Source organism: Hoplias malabaricus, chromosome 10, assembly GCF_029633855.1.
Source record: "Hoplias malabaricus isolate fHopMal1 chromosome 10, fHopMal1.hap1, whole genome shotgun sequence".
NCBI lineage: Eukaryota > Metazoa > Chordata > Actinopteri > Characiformes > Erythrinidae > Hoplias > Hoplias malabaricus.
The window spans coordinates 19,770,162-19,786,801 of record NC_089809.1 but is presented as its reverse complement, the minus strand read 5'-3'; the positions used below and the strand labels follow the sequence as shown (position 1 = coordinate 19,786,801).

The 16,640-nt window shown below is 38.1% G+C and overlaps 1 protein-coding gene across 1 annotated transcript in view; it reads left to right on the top strand.

Annotated features, from left to right (window-relative positions):
- si:dkey-225n22.4 (collagen alpha-1(XXI) chain) overlaps positions 1–16,640 on the top strand; it is a 106,067-nt gene that overhangs the window by 45,279 nt on the left and 44,148 nt on the right. Inside the window, exons 5-18 of the mRNA XM_066683329.1 lie at positions 1,371–1,931; positions 2,402–2,567; positions 3,293–3,518; positions 5,836–6,009; positions 6,344–6,421; positions 7,264–7,275; positions 7,363–7,479; positions 8,292–8,336; positions 8,481–8,534; positions 8,628–8,681; positions 9,346–9,399; positions 10,287–10,340; positions 12,424–12,477; positions 14,346–14,404. Coding sequence (XP_066539426.1) covers positions 1,371–1,931; positions 2,402–2,567; positions 3,293–3,518; positions 5,836–6,009; positions 6,344–6,421; positions 7,264–7,275; positions 7,363–7,479; positions 8,292–8,336; positions 8,481–8,534; positions 8,628–8,681; positions 9,346–9,399; positions 10,287–10,340; positions 12,424–12,477; positions 14,346–14,404 — 1,708 coding nt within the window. The remainder of the gene's footprint in view (positions 1–1,370; positions 1,932–2,401; positions 2,568–3,292; positions 3,519–5,835; positions 6,010–6,343; positions 6,422–7,263; positions 7,276–7,362; positions 7,480–8,291; positions 8,337–8,480; positions 8,535–8,627; positions 8,682–9,345; positions 9,400–10,286; positions 10,341–12,423; positions 12,478–14,345; positions 14,405–16,640) is intronic.

The following is a 16,640-nucleotide window of genomic DNA, read 5'->3' as shown; positions in this document are numbered from 1 at the left end:
CACAAAAGCAGCTGTAATCAGCCGTAATTTGTTATTTTTTAAACATTCCTTTTTGAAAATATAACTGACAATGGTAGATCAATAGGATATTTATTGAATCATTTTTCTGATGTTCTTTTGCTCTTAATATTCTGTCATTATTCTCTAAATATTCATCATTTAGTAGCTGAATTTCATGAAAAGTTTTGTAACAATTGCTTTTATTTTTTATGTCAGTAGCATTACCATATTGGTGCCATGGCACCCTGATTGAAACAGACTGCTTTAAAATTTTAAATATGGTCCTGTGTTATACCAAAAACAGTCAGGGCTTTTTTCCCTAAGAATGGATGTGTGAACTATAACAATGTTCCCACAATGTGCCATTTAGTGTTTCAGTAATGAAAAGCAGTATAGAATTTTTGGTAACACTTTACAATACGGGTGCACAAATAAGCATATATTAATACGTCATGAATTATCTCTTCATAGTATATTAATACATACATTAATGCTTAATATATCAGGAACTAACAAAGGATATACATTAATAACCACATTACTCATACATACATCGTCATTAGCAAGGGTAAACATTAAGTATCAACATCTTGTTAATTCAGTCTCTTAATTAACATTATGACTTGCCTTATTAATTAACACCCTTTACATATTGGATCTATTTGGATACTGTGTGTTACATATCTTTGTGCATTGATGTAGGCAAAATTATAGGCAGTGATTAAGTGATTATTATGAGTTTATTACGAGTTTTGTAATTACTTATATAAAGTCACTTGACTTTAGTGTTGTCATTGGCCACAATAATTAATTAAATAATTAAATTAACCCACAAAGGTGTTAATTAATAAGGCAAGTCATAGTGTTAATTAAGAGATTGAATTAACAAGATGTTGATACTTAATGTTTACCCTTGCTAATGGCGATTTATGTATGAGTAATGTGGTCATTAATGTATATCCTTTGTTAGTTCCTGATATATTAAGCATTAATGTATGTATTAATATACTATAAGGAGATCATTCATGACGTATTAATATATGCTTATTTGTGCACCCGTATTGTAAAGTGTTACCGAATTTTTAAACTGCTGCAAAGAAAAGACTTGTAGAGTTGCACGGTTCAGCATGTTCATAGGAAAGCACTTCCTGCCAAATTCTGTTCTGTCCAATTTGGCTAGCATTGTGCTAACACACATACTGTAAATACAGCGAGATAGAAGCATATTGTACTGTCACCAACTCCCAGCTTCAGATGGCTGAGGCACATCTATAAAGTTTTAATCCTTGGGACACAAAAGACAAAAACTGTTCCTAAATAAATAGTATAACCTTGAATATGTCTGACATTTTTTACCTGATATTCTGCAGGTTGCAGCACAGCTGTGAATGATCTTGTGTATATAATTGATGGTTCTTGGAGTGTGGGTGATGAAGACTTTGAAACAGCGAAGAGCTGGTTGCTCAATGTGACCAGTGGTTTTGATGTGAGCTCACTGTACACTCAGGTAGCTGTGGTACAGTTTAGCGACAGTCCTCGACTGGAGATTCCTCTGGATCGCTACCAGAGCACCCAAGAGCTCATTCAAGCCATCCAGGCCATCGAGTACATGGGAGGCAACACACAAACAGGTCGAGCCATCAAGTTTTCTGTGGATCATGTCTTTGCATCCTCTCGCCGTGACAACATTGTGAAGAACCGCATCGCTGTGGTGGTGACGGATGGCAAGTCTCAGGATGATGTGGTGGATGCCAGTGAGGAGGCCAGAGCAGAGGGAATAATCATGTTTGCGGTGGGAGTGGGCTCAGAGATCACCAGGTCAGAGTTGATGGCCATTGCTAACAAACCATCCAGTGACTATGTACTGTATGCTGAGGACTACGCCACCATCCACCGCATCCAAGAGTCCATGGAACAGAAGTTGTGTGAAGGTAGGCCTCTGTGATGTACTTCTCCAAGTTTATTTGGATGGAAAAAATAATACACAATATTTCCATCTTCTGAATGGTACACAGTGTGCACAGCCACACACACACACACACACACACACACACACACACACACAGCTTCACAGCTTGAATAATCTCCATGGTAAAACATGAAAGGAAATGGGACACTGATGTAGCCACATGATGTCATCATGCTCAAGGCCAAGTGATTCCTGACCTAGGCGAGTACACTGCACCAGTAGATGTCCTTTGGCAAGACCCCTAATGCTGTATACATCTACATCTGCAATAGAAGTGTGGTAAGAGTACAGTGAGGGTAAATACAAATGTATTGATTTTATTATTTTAAGTTCTGAAAGGTCAAGAAGGAACACTTGATTGACACAAAGTGGAATGCTGCTACATAGTAGAATGCTTTCATATCAGTCTTCTGTGACTGTGCTCTTCTGCAGAATCTGTGTGCCCCACCCGAATTCCTGTGGCCTCTAGGGATGAGAAAGGCTTTGAGCTGATACTGGGGATGAACATTCATGAAAAGGCCAAGAAGATCCATGGTTCCCTTGGGTCTGAGACTGCCTACCTCCTGAACAAAGAGGTGGACATTACTGAAAAGACAAGGTAAGAAGAAAAAAATATCCTTGCATCTCTTAAAAATATAAAACAAACAAACAAACAAACAAAAACAAAACAAAGCCTTGCATCTCTTAAAAAAAACAACAACAAAAAACCAAACCAAAACATACACACAGTTCTCAATTCCCAAGGTATAACCAGAGTGTGTTGAAGTGAAAGTCCCATGTGTTGTCCTGTTCAGTTAATGTAGTGGTGCTAAAAGTGATTGGCTCACTTGAGGGGATTGGGGATACAGCCTTTGTAGGGGCAGATGGATAAGATACATAATGCCTGTCACTTCAGTAATAATTCCACTATAAATGTGTTCTGTCACTTTATTATATTTTGTTAAATAATAAGTTTTAATTTTGTGTGATTTAGTGTCTGGATGTAAAAGGCATGTACGTACGAGTGGAGGAGCTCTAAAATATTCTCATCGTTAAAAGGGTACCAAGTATGGGAAATACTGAGTTATTGGAAATGAGGCTAAATGCATTTAAAATAATAGCAATTAATCGCAGTATTAGTCAGGATAAGCAAAAAAAAAAAAATGTATACTGTATATATTTAACCCTAATCCCAAGTCTCTTCATCACAAAATCAAGAAAAAAGCTCATAGAGTTCAAGGCATAATGGTCATTTGTATTCTGATGCTGACCAAAGTGAATGAATGTGCAGTCTTTCAATTGTTTCACTCACATAACTAATGGTTTTTCCTCATTGATTTTAAGGGACATCTTCCCAGAGGGTCTACCCCCGTCCTATGTGTTTGTGGCCACTGTGCGGCTGAAGGGAGCTACGAGCAATGAGAAGTTTGACCTCTGGAGAGTGCTCTCTATAGATGGAGAAGTGCAAGTGGCTGTAACATTACATGGTCGCGACGAGATGGTCATTTTCACCACCACAGATGTGGCAAATGGACAGCAAAGAGTCACTTTTAATGCACAAGGCAGTCAGGTTTGAAGGACATTTTGAGCCATGTTTACACATTTATAGTCCCATATGCACATTCATATAGCATTACATGCTCTGCACATGCATGATTAAAATTAGCTGTGTCCTAATGTTTAGAGAAAAGGTCTTAGGACCGAAAGATCATTGGTTTGATTGGGGCAATGGGAGTGACACTGTCTTCCTTCCTCAATCCATGGCTAAGGTGCCCTTGAGCAACGCACAGAACATGCTACTGAACTTGCTCCTTGAGCTGCTAGTCGTTCTGGATGTGTGTTCACAGCCCATAGTGCACTAGTGTGCTGAATGTGAATGTGTGTGAATGAATGTGTATGTATGTGTGCATTCACTGCCACAGATTGATTAAATGTGTCAGGCACATTCATTCATTCATTCATTCATTCATTCAAAACATCTACTTTGTGCTAACAAATAACCTTTAGCAGTGCTAGCAAACACTTTTGTAGCTAACATCATACATTTAAGTAAGCTAACATACTTTAAGTAAGTTTACCTAGCAAACAAACATAGCTTAAAGCCCAAAAATGACCAGAGTAGCGGTTCAGCTAAGCTAACTAGCTAACTGGCTAAATTTTCATTCTTTAAATAGTACAAGGACGAGGCTTCTAGTATCTTATTTAGTGTATTATTTAGAGTACTCTTAATACTCTTATTTAGAGTATTCTCACTCTCTCTCTTTTTTAATGCCAGTGCTGAAATCAACTCACTAAGGAATTCTCCCCATGTTCAAGATGGTCAGTTGATCCCTATATACATGGACAGATATATAGGATATTCTCCTGCCTGGGGGCTTGCAAGAACATGGAGCCTCGAATCAGTTTGCATGCAAAATTAATCTAGCTCCAGTCTCACTCAAGCCACCTAAAAATCTCACCATAGTACACTTCACCCAAGCTAGCAAACCCTGTTATACTCCCTTGATATATTTCATATAGAAATACTTTATCTTAGGGGAGTCTCAAATATTTCAAAGCTAAGCGCTTAATCTGCCTCTGCTTATGCAAACATTCATTTAAATTCAAGTGGATGGACAAATATAAAATATTGCCCAAAAGGTAATTAGCCAGGTTTTAGTTGTTAACTGTCCACTAAAAATAGCCTTTTTGAAGGCATAGGTCATTAAACGTATGTATGAATGTTTCTTTGTAACACTGATGCAACAGCAGAGAAATCACTCCTAAAGAAACATTTCATAATTTAAATCACACACTACTTTAGGCTTCAAGCTGTTGAGAGCAGGCATGGGTGAGAGTGATTTGTGTAGACCTGGCAGTCCTGTCTGTGTTTCCATGCTAGTTAAGGTTTCCTGTTTGAAGTCCTTTGGCCCCTTTTTTCACTAGAGCTCTTACCTCGAGTTGTGAATGTTTCCTTTTTTTGTCAACATGTTTTTCCTTTATTATTACCTAATTCAGTCCTCTTGAAGCTCCTCCATATATTGCTTCTCAAAGAACTTCTGTAATGTTTCTGGATGGGTTCTATTTGTGATTGATGTGGACAGTAGAGCCAAAAGCCGCAGAGGAGCAGAGTTTCCACTTCCCTTCTTCACAACCTTCAAGAGCAAAAGCTTGTTTTGGAAAAGGCAGGAATTCAGATAGTTTCCCCTGTGGCACTGCAGGCCTTTCATAAGTGGCTTCTTAGCTATGTAAGAATAGGATGCATCAAGTTTTCCTGCTTGGTTGTTTTAGCAGATTCCAATTCTTTTAACAGAGACATCAATGTGTCCCTGGAATTTAGTTACATCTATATAAATACTTCTGACGTGTTTTCTTTGTGTACATTTTACACAGAATTTTCATCAAAAGTCTATGGGGTGTTTGTCTGCATCAGAATTACATTTGGACTATAAATTGTAACTGAGTGCAGATCCTTTAACTGTGTCTGGGAAAGATGCTCACCAAAAATTATGAAGAAATATGATTATTCTCAGTTCAGTTTAAAGGGTTTTCCAAAACCACTTGGGGGAATATATCATAACATTTGAATAAATACATCTTTTTCCCCATCAGGCCATAAACATCAAAACTTAATTTTAAAAGGAAATATAATCTTATAAAAAAGGGATTAGATTAAATAGTAATTAAACTTCTATATTAAGCACCAGCATGTGAAGTTCTTAAAAGATAGATAGTTAGATAGTAGTCTTTAAAACCCCTGTATATATCTCTCAAAATTGATTCTGCTCCTGATGTTCGACCCTCTGCAAGAAGTATTCCGAGACCTGTACAGTCTTTAGATCACACTGCAATGGGCCACTCTCTTACTGTCATACTGTGGAGCATTAATCTGTTCTCTGTTATCACAGAGGCTCTTTGATGGAAACTGGCACCAACTGAAGATTCTGGTTAAGCCGAGACTTGTCCTCTTTTATGTGGATGACGAGGAGATGCAGGAAGTTGACCTGGAGCAGGTTGAGCCCATTTACATCAATGGCAAGACTCAGATTGCCAAACGCTTCAGTTCTGAGGCCACAGTTCCTGTGAGTAGCAATAAAACAGAACAGCACTCCTAAAGTCTGGGTGTGATTCCAGAAATAACTGTAAGTTACGATTGTCCAGCTCTGCCAGACAGCCGGAGCTTATGTAAATATACTGTATGGAAAACCACAATAGGTTTCAACAGCTGTACATATAAAACAATGCAGAGTTTATAGTTCTACACAGTCCTGTAAGAAGTTAAATTACCGAAAACAAACTGCAAGAGGTTCATTTTACACACATTTGCACTTACATAGTATTTACAGTATTTGCGTTTTACATACACACTAATTACATACTAATGTGGTTAAAAGTGTCTCCTATGAAATTTCACAGCTTGAAATCCAGAAACTGAGGCTCTACTGTGACCCAATGCAAAGTGAAAGAGAAACAGCATGTGAAATCTATTCAGTGGTAAGATGTGGCACACACAGTGTAACCTGTATATATGATTTATTCATTTACCTTAATAGTACAGATTATGTAAATGTAAGCAGTATGTTCATCATGTTCATATCTATGTACCTGTTCTATTTACAGCACTATGCAGAGACCATGTTTCATTAATTTATTTGCCAGTTAAATCCTTTAAGTTCCAATTTATTTATTTTCAGTATTTTGTAAAACAGCAAAAGCTATATATTTTCTGTCTGACAAAAATATTTTGCCTTAATTTTTGTAAATCTTTTTGCTTTTTACATATATTGAAAACTGAAATTGTTCTATGTATTGGATCGAAATGTTATAATGAGGGTGACACTGTGGCTCAGCAGGTAGTGTCCCAGTCACACCACAGTTTGGTGTGTTCTCAGTCCAATGTGAGTCCCCTTGCCTATAATAGGGAGAATAGAGCCTCTGTTGTTGCTACTTTGGGCTCAGCACTGCAGAAACTGCACTATGTAACTTCTGAAGCAGGGCAGGACACCACCACCCCATAGCTTTCAGAACATTTCTGTAGAAATGAACTAAACTTGGGGGAGACCCAGTAGTAAATACACCAAATCGTTATCATTGCTTTAACACAATGGCTGTTTCAATGTAACTTTAAGAAAATGAGAGATGGTCTCTGACTGTGTACCAGCACAAATGTAGTGTCAAACTTAAGAATCCTTTGACAAAATTACTACATGAAAAATTACAATGGTGGGTTCTAACTTTTAAAAAAAGTGATACACATTTAATCACATCTTTAAACCTACTTGTGTCACTTTATAACCCTTTGTCTTTTTTTTTTCTTTTTCTTTTCATGTATACAGGATGATGAGAGGGTAAGTGAGGGGTTTGTTTTTATCTGGAGATGCTAATATTTTGTGGGTAGAATAGAGCACTGCTGTAGTGTGTATCTGTCTGTGTAGTGTCCCCTAGACCGGACACCTCCTGAGGATACACAGGAGGAGGAAGAGTGTGACTGCAATGAGAAAAATATTGGCCCACCCGGACCACCTGGACCACCTGGGCCCCCAGGGATGAAGGTCAGTATTCTGCAAATAAATATACAATCTTCTGTGTATACTACACAATATTATAGAGGACACATTATTGAAAAAAATCAGGGTTTCAATTCATTTGAACTTTAATTTAGGGAGCCGGGAATCCATTTATTGTGGGCTGCCGAATCCAGAAAAGATGGGGTAAAACATGCTGTTTTGGGTTTGGTGTCATTATTATAATACATAATAAGCGTAATCAGCACAATTGTACTGCCTCTCATCTGAATAATTCCAATCACAGCACAGGACCCGTGTCCATGTGTCAGCACAAATGCATGGTTAAGCTGCATTAAACAGACAGAACAAGAGCAGAGATATAAGAAAGCTGAGAAAAAAAAAAAAAAAGAAAAATAGTAACTGAGTTTATATAATGAAAGCAGAAATGTTTCTGTGTTTCTGTGCCTGACTTCTCGCTGCTACCTGCTCAGGGGTGGGGTGAGCTGTGGGCACATTATTATTTAAAGGAACAGGCTCTGAAACCTGTAATAAAAAAATTCACAACTTATAACAATGTGCTATTCTAGAATTTTTGACATGCTGTCAAAAAAAAAATATGCTGTGGTAAAACCAGAAGAACAACTTAAATGGAAATAAGGGTGTCTCTAAAGTAAAGAAACGGGGAAGCATGGACACCCATATAAAAGACAGTGATCTAAAATTAAACACAAACTGCGGGAGAAGGGTGTGTCCATGGGTTTATCCTTATGTTCCTGTTCCCTTTATCTTTCCCAAATCTTTGGCCCATTTCATATCTGATTTAATTTTTGATTTTGTATTTAATAATGTGTCTATAGGGTGACAGAGGAGATGATGGACTTCCGGGCCCCGATGGCAAGAAAGTGAGCACTTTCTAATGCTTTTATCAACTTTCTTTGGGAAGAAAATCTAACACCTTTGTCAATGGCCCACATTGTTTGTAGGGTCTGAAGTATTAATCATTCAACATTTGACTAGGATTATCTTTTGTAAATGTCATTTTGAAGGGCGTAAAAGGTGAGCCAGGAATGCCTGGAGAGACAGGTAAAACAGGAGAGAAGGTGAGATTTCTATACTATCTATTTGGACTTCTTTTTTTTGCGTTAAAATTTTCTGCTTACTAAAATGTTTTTCTCATACTCCCTATCCTACAGGGAGGGACTGGTTTACTTGGGCCCAAGGGCAACGCAGGAATAAAGGGTGACAAAGTAGGTTAAACCAAAATGTTTTGAATCACACCTCAACAAAGTGCAGAAATGACTAATAATAACAATGGCTCATAGGGACCCAGGTTTAAAGTGGCTGTGTTTTATCTATTACAATATATTATATTTTATATAGGTATTACATTATGTAATAAATGAAGTACTGAAAGTTATAAGAGAAGATTAGTATGACTAGAACCATGTTGCAACATTGCTTGTCATAGTAATGACACAAATGTGAAGACATTAACAGCAGAACACAAGTATAAAAAAAAAAAACATAAATATATAATCTGAAATGAAGCTGAGTGGCATGTTCGCAAGTTAAATTTTGATTCACATCATATCAATGATGTCAATCAGACTAAAAACCATGTTCATGTGGCTTGTATCTGATTGGGAAAACTTAACCATGATTTTATGTGAATTTTTGTACACAAAATCTGTTCTGCTCAAACCAGGAAAAGAAAAAAATAACAGCTTTTATTGATTCGAGCTGCTAGTCTGAATTAGGCACAAGATAATTATGAAGTTATAGAACAAAGAATTGCACTTGCTCCCAGAATTACTCATAACAGAAATCAATAAGCTTTTTACAGTGTAATGGTTTATCATAACATATTGAGATTTTTAAGACACTTTAACTGAAGTTGTTTTATATCTACAGGGTGACCGTGGGCTGCCAGGTTTACCAGGATCACCGGGCCTTCCAGGACTAACTGTAAGATCTTATCCTGCCTGCTGCTTTGCTGTTTTGTGTGGTTGTGACCCTTGGAATCCAGAGTAGTATCTCCATGATTCTAAAGTTCCCTCAGCCCGGAGCAGTTTCTTCTTGAGACTAGAGCAATATTTCCCTGAGCCTAGAGCAGTATCTCCCGAACCTGGAGCAGTATCTGCCTGAGCCAGGAGCAGTGACTCCTAGCATTTCCCCTTATGCGCTCTGGTGGTTTAAAACTTATGGTGGTGGGTCCTGTGAAAAACGGCAAGAGAACAGAAGTAGTCCTGACCCTTCCAAAACACTGAGTACAGAAACATGGATTTGTATTCATATGTAACATTTCACTAAAAAGTGGGCAAGGAGAGCAAAGTGTAAATAGCCACTAGTCAATAACACTTTGGCAGTGTCTGCTATTTTGACACTTTAAAGCTGCTCTTTTTTCGAGCCAAAGACCTTACCCGTAAACAATTAGCCGTTGATTCGACGTTGAAATAACGTAATGACTGCCGTCTAATCAACGTTCTCTTAAGGTTGAAAATGAAAGTTGAAAAGACGTCCAAACACAGACATTGAAAAGACGACTATTAGACGTATTTTGGATGTCCATTAACGTTATTAATTGGTCCCGAAATAAATTACTTGTATTAAACGTGTTTTGGACGTCCATTTACGTTTAAAATATGTCCTTGACAGACAGACTACTTTTAGACCTATTTTGAACGTCCAGGGACGTTCCTTGTTTACTGGGTATAGTGCAGCATGATCAAACATATAGGCTGCTGGAAGGCCTTGGAAAATACTGCGTGTTAACATGAAATAATTTTGTAAATGATTGAGCTTTTCTCTCCCTTTTAAGAATATATTGAAACATTACCATGTCTTCTCAACAGCAACCCCAAGGTGGAAAAGGTGAACAAGGAACCCCTGGAGAGCCTGGCCCAAAGGTAATGCCCAAAGACATGTGACAAGTACACAATATCTTCCTTAAGAGCACTTAATAGATTTGCCATGTTCTAAAAAAGAACAAAGAACACTAATTTGCATAAAGATGCAAACCAGCAGTATTGGAAACATAAAAGTGTGCCATGTTTAATAAATGAAAAACAATCCCCGTTTCTAATGTTGCAAACAAATAATGGAAGGATCTGACTTAAACCCACTGGTAACAGAAAAAATAATGGTTTATTGTGGTATGTTATTTTTTTAAAATGACCTTGTGCTTAATTTAGGTAATGTACCTGACTTATTGCAAGTGTGGTGTACAGTCTCCACTGGATAAGTTATTCATTATGGCTTCTAGTAATAAGATCCTTATATTGTTATACAGTCATTAAATACAGGACTGTGCAAAAGTCAGAGACCACCCTTCATTTATTATATTTCTGGTAAAAAAATATAACAACAAACTAAATAATGAATTTTACAGAGAAAAAACAAAGGCAGAAAAATGTATTCACTGGTTCACCAGCTGCTGCCTCTTCTTCCTGATCAGGGTCTCAGTGGGTCTGAAGCCCACCTGGAGTCTCCATGCAAGGAAGTAACACACCCATGATGGTGCAAGTCAAGCAGAAAACATACTTAAGAGAATATATTTATCATTATTTAGCCATAAATAAAGCTTTTGTTTCAGAAGGACTTATCAATCTTTTGAATAAATATGCAGGGACATCCTTCCAAATCTTCAAAGTTCAGTTTCAGTTAAGTTGGTCACACTTCCTAAGATATACTCAATCCCAAAGCTTTTCAAGGATTTGCAGGGGGTTGGCCAGTCTATTGACTTGTCTTGAATAGGCAACTTGAGTAAAAATGTAGTTAATATTAAATTAATTATATTAATGAATTTAATTTATATGTTTTTTCATATTTGTGTTCTGCACTTCTGCTGTCAATGTATTCACATTTGTGTCATTACTATGATAAGTATTGTTGCAACATAGTTCTAGTCATACTAATTAATTTAATTAATATAATTCATAAGGCACTACGGTGGTGCAGCAGGTAGTGTCACAGTCACACAGCTCCAGAGACCTGGTGGTTTTGGGTTCGAGTCCCGCTCCAGGTGACTGTTGGTGTGTTCTTCCTGTGTCCGTGTGGGTTTCCTCCGGGTGCTCCGGTTTCCTCCCACGGTCCAAAAACACACGTTGGTAGGTGGATTGGCAATGAATGAATCAATCAATCAATAATTTATAATAAAAGGGGCGGCACGGTGGTGCAGCAGGTAGTTTTGCTGTCACTCAGCTCCGGGTGACTGTCTGTGAGGAGTTTGGTGTGTTTTCCCCATTTCTGCGTGGGTTTCCTTCCATGGTCCATTGTCTGTAACCGCTTATCCAGTTCAGGGTCGCCATGGGTCCAGATCCTACACGGAATCACTGGGCGCAAGGCAGGAACACACCCTGGAAGGGGCACCAGCCCTTCACAGGACGACACACATTCACTCACACGTATGAACACTTTTGAGCTGCCAATCCACCTACCAACGTGTGATTTTGGACCGTGGGAGGAAACCCAAGAGGACACGGGGAAATCATACTAAACTCCTCACAGACATTCACCCAGAGTTGTGACTATAAATTAACAGAGAATGGTCTCTGACTCTTCAGACTTTACTGAATATGTTTCATAGACAACTTGAGCTAACTGTGTCATGTGTAGTCTGGCCGACGCTAAACAGTGTCCTGTCAAATGCACACTTGGAGGTTATTCCTCAAATTATGTGAGTTTCACTCAAGCGTCTCCTTGGCATAAATACTCATCACAATAGCTTCTTTACATGTACAAGTCCCTACCAGTTTGTATTTTTATTTTTTTTTTATTTGAAGATCAAGCTAAATACATGATGTCTTGGACTCAGGAGTAAGGAGAAGGCAAAATAATGGAATTCCTTTCCCAGTCTGCTCTGTTTCCTGCTGGCTTTATTTACTCCCAAATGGAAAGGAGACTAATTGGTGTAATTGTGTTTCATTGCCTTATTTATTTACTGCATTGCAATATCCCTTGTCTTCTTAAATACTTGTTTTTTTCCCACAGGGGGAGCCAGGACTTCCTGGCCTTGTGGGACCAGTTGGCCAAGTGGGACCACAGGTCAGTTCATTTTTAAAGATTTCTTAAAATGAAGTTAATGAATGGTGAAATATGCGTGAATGTTGTCTGTGTAATCAACATGGGTGATGCTGGCAAGTTACAATAGGGCCTTTGTAGAGATGCGTGTTCCACATGAAGTGTTTTGCACTCTGGGGGTGGTAATTTCATGGTCATTAACGTCAAACAAGGCCCGTCGCAATCCACTTCACATCATCAAGGTTTTGCAGACTGAAAAAGCACATACGGGACATTGCCCTTTGTTTCATTGGTTCCATGGGTTTTTTTTGAACCCCCCAAGTTCGGATAAGGATTTGGGTTGTTCCACTCAGCTCACATAGAACCTGACAGGCCCTGTCATGAATTTGCATAAAAAATTCAAACAAATCTTCTATTTAATTCATGCAACTATTCAAAAATGTTCACATCTGTGCTCTACATATTTGCATCTTAAAATATTTAAAAGATTGACACAACAGATTTGAAATGTAGCCTCTTTCAGCAGGCCCCCTAGTGGTCATCCATCGACCGGTAAACTTTGCTTTATTCCTGGTGCACGTTCGCATTGTGCAGTGCAAGATAAATCAGAGCAGAATCAGAGCTTTCTGTGTACTATGTCTCTTATCAATGTATGAGGGATGCAGGATGCTTTCTATCGTTGGATATCCTGTGCTGTTTTTTTTTCCTTAATGTGCATGAGAGCTTATTCAGAGTGTGGCTCAGAGTGGTAAGAGCTTATCCCTGTTTAGTTCCAGCAGAATAACAATAAAAGCAATCATATGCAAATGATATACTCATTTGCGTGTTTTATTGCTTAAAATGACAGTTTCAGACACCAACACAATAAAAATCGATAAATCTGTGACACATCATCTAATTATTAGAGAAAAGCAGAATAAATGGCAGAAATGGATTAACTGTTGACAGAATGAATGAACTGAGCTCCAATATGCTGAGAGCTGAGTTATATTTAATTTAAATTATTATAGTCATCTGTCTGTGAGGAGTTTGGTGTGTTCTCCCCGTGTCCACATGGGTTTACTCCGGGTGCTCTGGTTTCCTCCCACAGTCCAAAAACACACATTGGTAGGTGGATTAGCGACTCAAAGTGTCCATACGTGTGAGTGAATGTGTGAGTGTGTGTCGCCCTGTGAAGGACTGGCGCCCCCTCCAGGGTGTGTCCATGCCTTGTGCCCAGTGATTCCGGGTAGGCTCCGGACCCACCACGACCCTGAATTGGATAAGCGGTTACAGACAATGAATGAATAAATGAATATTACAGTCATGCTAATACCATAATATATTTTCCAAAACATAATTTGTCAGCAAAGGTACTTGTCACCATAACTATTTTATAAAAATAGACGTTTTATGTATTCTATGTTTCTAGAAAAATGTAAGTGTATAACTGCGTATGCGTAAGTAATAGTCAGACAGGAAATTACTAGTTTAAAATTAAGTTGATCTCTGTTTTGAAAGGTTGCCTGCATGAACTGACATTTTTTCTTGACTGCATATGTTTGACATAACTTGTCTAACTCTACATAAATTGGGGAGGAAAGAAGTGCAATGACCTAAAAATAAAATGAATCTAGGGAACATTCAGCGACTGAAACACTGTTAACAAAAGAACAAAGCATTGTCAATGCTTATGTAATGCTCACTAGCTGCAGTCAGTATACCTGAGCACCTGGCTTCACTGTCCTTGGAATTTTGGTAATGTATGACTTGTTGGAGTAATTGAATTGGCCTTCCTGTTATTATAATGATAGAGAGATGGGGCTGTTGAGGCTTTTGAACTGTAATCCAGAGGACAATCTGTCTCAGTGTGTGGGTAGACAGCTGCCGCAGTAATAACTCTCATTTTGTAGGCGTTCACACTTCTGGTTGCTAATGCAGAACGCATGCTGGGTGCTGCGGAGAATGAACAGTGAGCAGACCTCTCCTCACACACTGGAGAGAAGCTCGACAGGCCTGGAGTGCACCTGCGCTTTAAAGTGTTGCTGTTGCCTCTGATTTAACTCATCAGATAATTACCAAGCTCTTCATAAACTGGATCAGGTGTTTTGGAGCGTAACAAATTTAACTGGGCACTGATTTTTGGGCTTGGAATAGGACACAATTCTTCATACTGTTTCTTAGGATACATATATGTCAATTTCACATTACATATGTTTGAATGCAACATGTAGACATTCTTTATAACTATTAAATTCAACAGAGGGGCATCTATTGTAGACACTGATGTTTAGCTGAACACATACAGACATTCTAAGAGTTAAGTGTCTAATGCCAAGCATAAGTTAGAGCACTACATCATCCAGCAATGAGCTGTGGAGCAGTGGGCCCCTGTTCTTTAGAGTGATAGAGTTCCATTAAAAAGTTCTGGGATGAGTTGGAGTGGATTTTATGATCCACAAATAAACATTCATCAGTATCTTAGCTCATACTCTTGAGGTAAATGAAATCAACTCCTTATAGCAACGTTCCAGCAAGTGTCAAGCCTTCGTAGAAAAGCTGTTACTATAGCAAATTAAGTCTTTTTTGTGTCATGTGTGTGTGTGTTCGTGCTTGAATGATCTGAATTGAGGTTTTACCGTCTCTCTGGAGTTGTATTTTATTTTATTTAAATGCGGTTTCTTATGTTACTCTCTACTCACACCAATAAATAAAGTAGATTTATAGAGATAGTTTCTCGGAAGCAGCTCTTTTTCCATGTCTCACTTATCAGAGGAAAAAAAAAACATTTCAGCCATTGTTGAGTGTCCTTCACTTGGTTCCATTCAGATCAGATCCACAAAAGTAACCACATCATTATGGAATCTTTTATCATTTATTATATCATTGTAAGATATTCAATGATGTATACCATATTTTCAAAATCCATCAGTGATGAAAGATGAATGGATGCAGTGATTATTGCTAGACATGTCCACAGTTTGCGATAGAACAGTAGGTGATTCTATGTCTGCAAACAAGCTGTTAACAATGAGAAAGATAGCAACATCCAGATTGCCTTTTAATTATCAAGAAAGCATTCACATTCAACTAAATTGGATTTACATGGATGAAAATAATGATTCCAAACTGGTACTGTAACTCTGTATAATTGATTACTACATACCAGCTCTAGGTAATGCTTTTGTAAACACTGTACATTGGATTCATTGATCCAAAACCGCTCCGAACACTGAGGACTCTAGTTTGGATGTTCACTGAAAATAAATCACTGTAGAATGTTTGGGGAAGTATGGATCTGAATGCAGTCAGCTCTTCAGTTTAATAATGTGCTTAGATTCAGTTAAACACACCACAGTCATTAAATGAATAATAAGATCATGGGAAAGTCTGTAAAATACGTTATTCAGAGAAAGTATTTAGAAAATGCAGAGTCATAGAAGCTTGAAATAAGACACCAGTCTCTGCCCTCTCTGTTTGAGTGACACCCAGTGGAGGGTATATTAAGTAAAATATTTATGGGTTTTCATTACTTGAGTGTTTTAACTGTAATACGTTTATTGCAGTTTAAATATATTATTGAGTAACCTCTTCTGTGGATCGACTTTTTACTTGTTACTTTAATGTGAGTCTTTATTTTACTTAAATAACACTATTTTGATTTGGGCTCCTCTACCCACCTCAGGTGAAATCCATCAATGACCTGAGTGGGGTTTCTATTCTGAGACATCTATTTACTGTGTCTGTATTTTGGCTGAGCTGTGAGGATTTATGCCCAACTTTTACCTCATCTCTGCTTTAACTACACGTCACTTCTGCAAAAACATGTCTTTACAAATAGCATTTGTTTGGTTCACAGTGCAGGGGGCTTGTGTCTGTGTGCAAATGTAAAGCTGTCATGATGTAATATGTATGAGTTTGTATATATGTGTGTTTGTGTGTGGGTGCATTTATGCAGTCAGTGAGTGTGTACGTGTGTGTGTGTGTGTGTCTATGCAGTCATTCTGTTGGAATCACACTGCTGAATGAGACTTGTATTCACTGCACAGTCAGTTAAACACTGATGGCTCATTTGGCCCACAGGTCTTACATGGCTGTCATTCATGGTCGCATTTTCCATTGCCCGGTTCCACCTAAGGACCATGTACTGCTTAAGCCACTGTAGACATGTCTTCAGTAGTTTGTTTGTTTAGATGTTGAATTTAGAA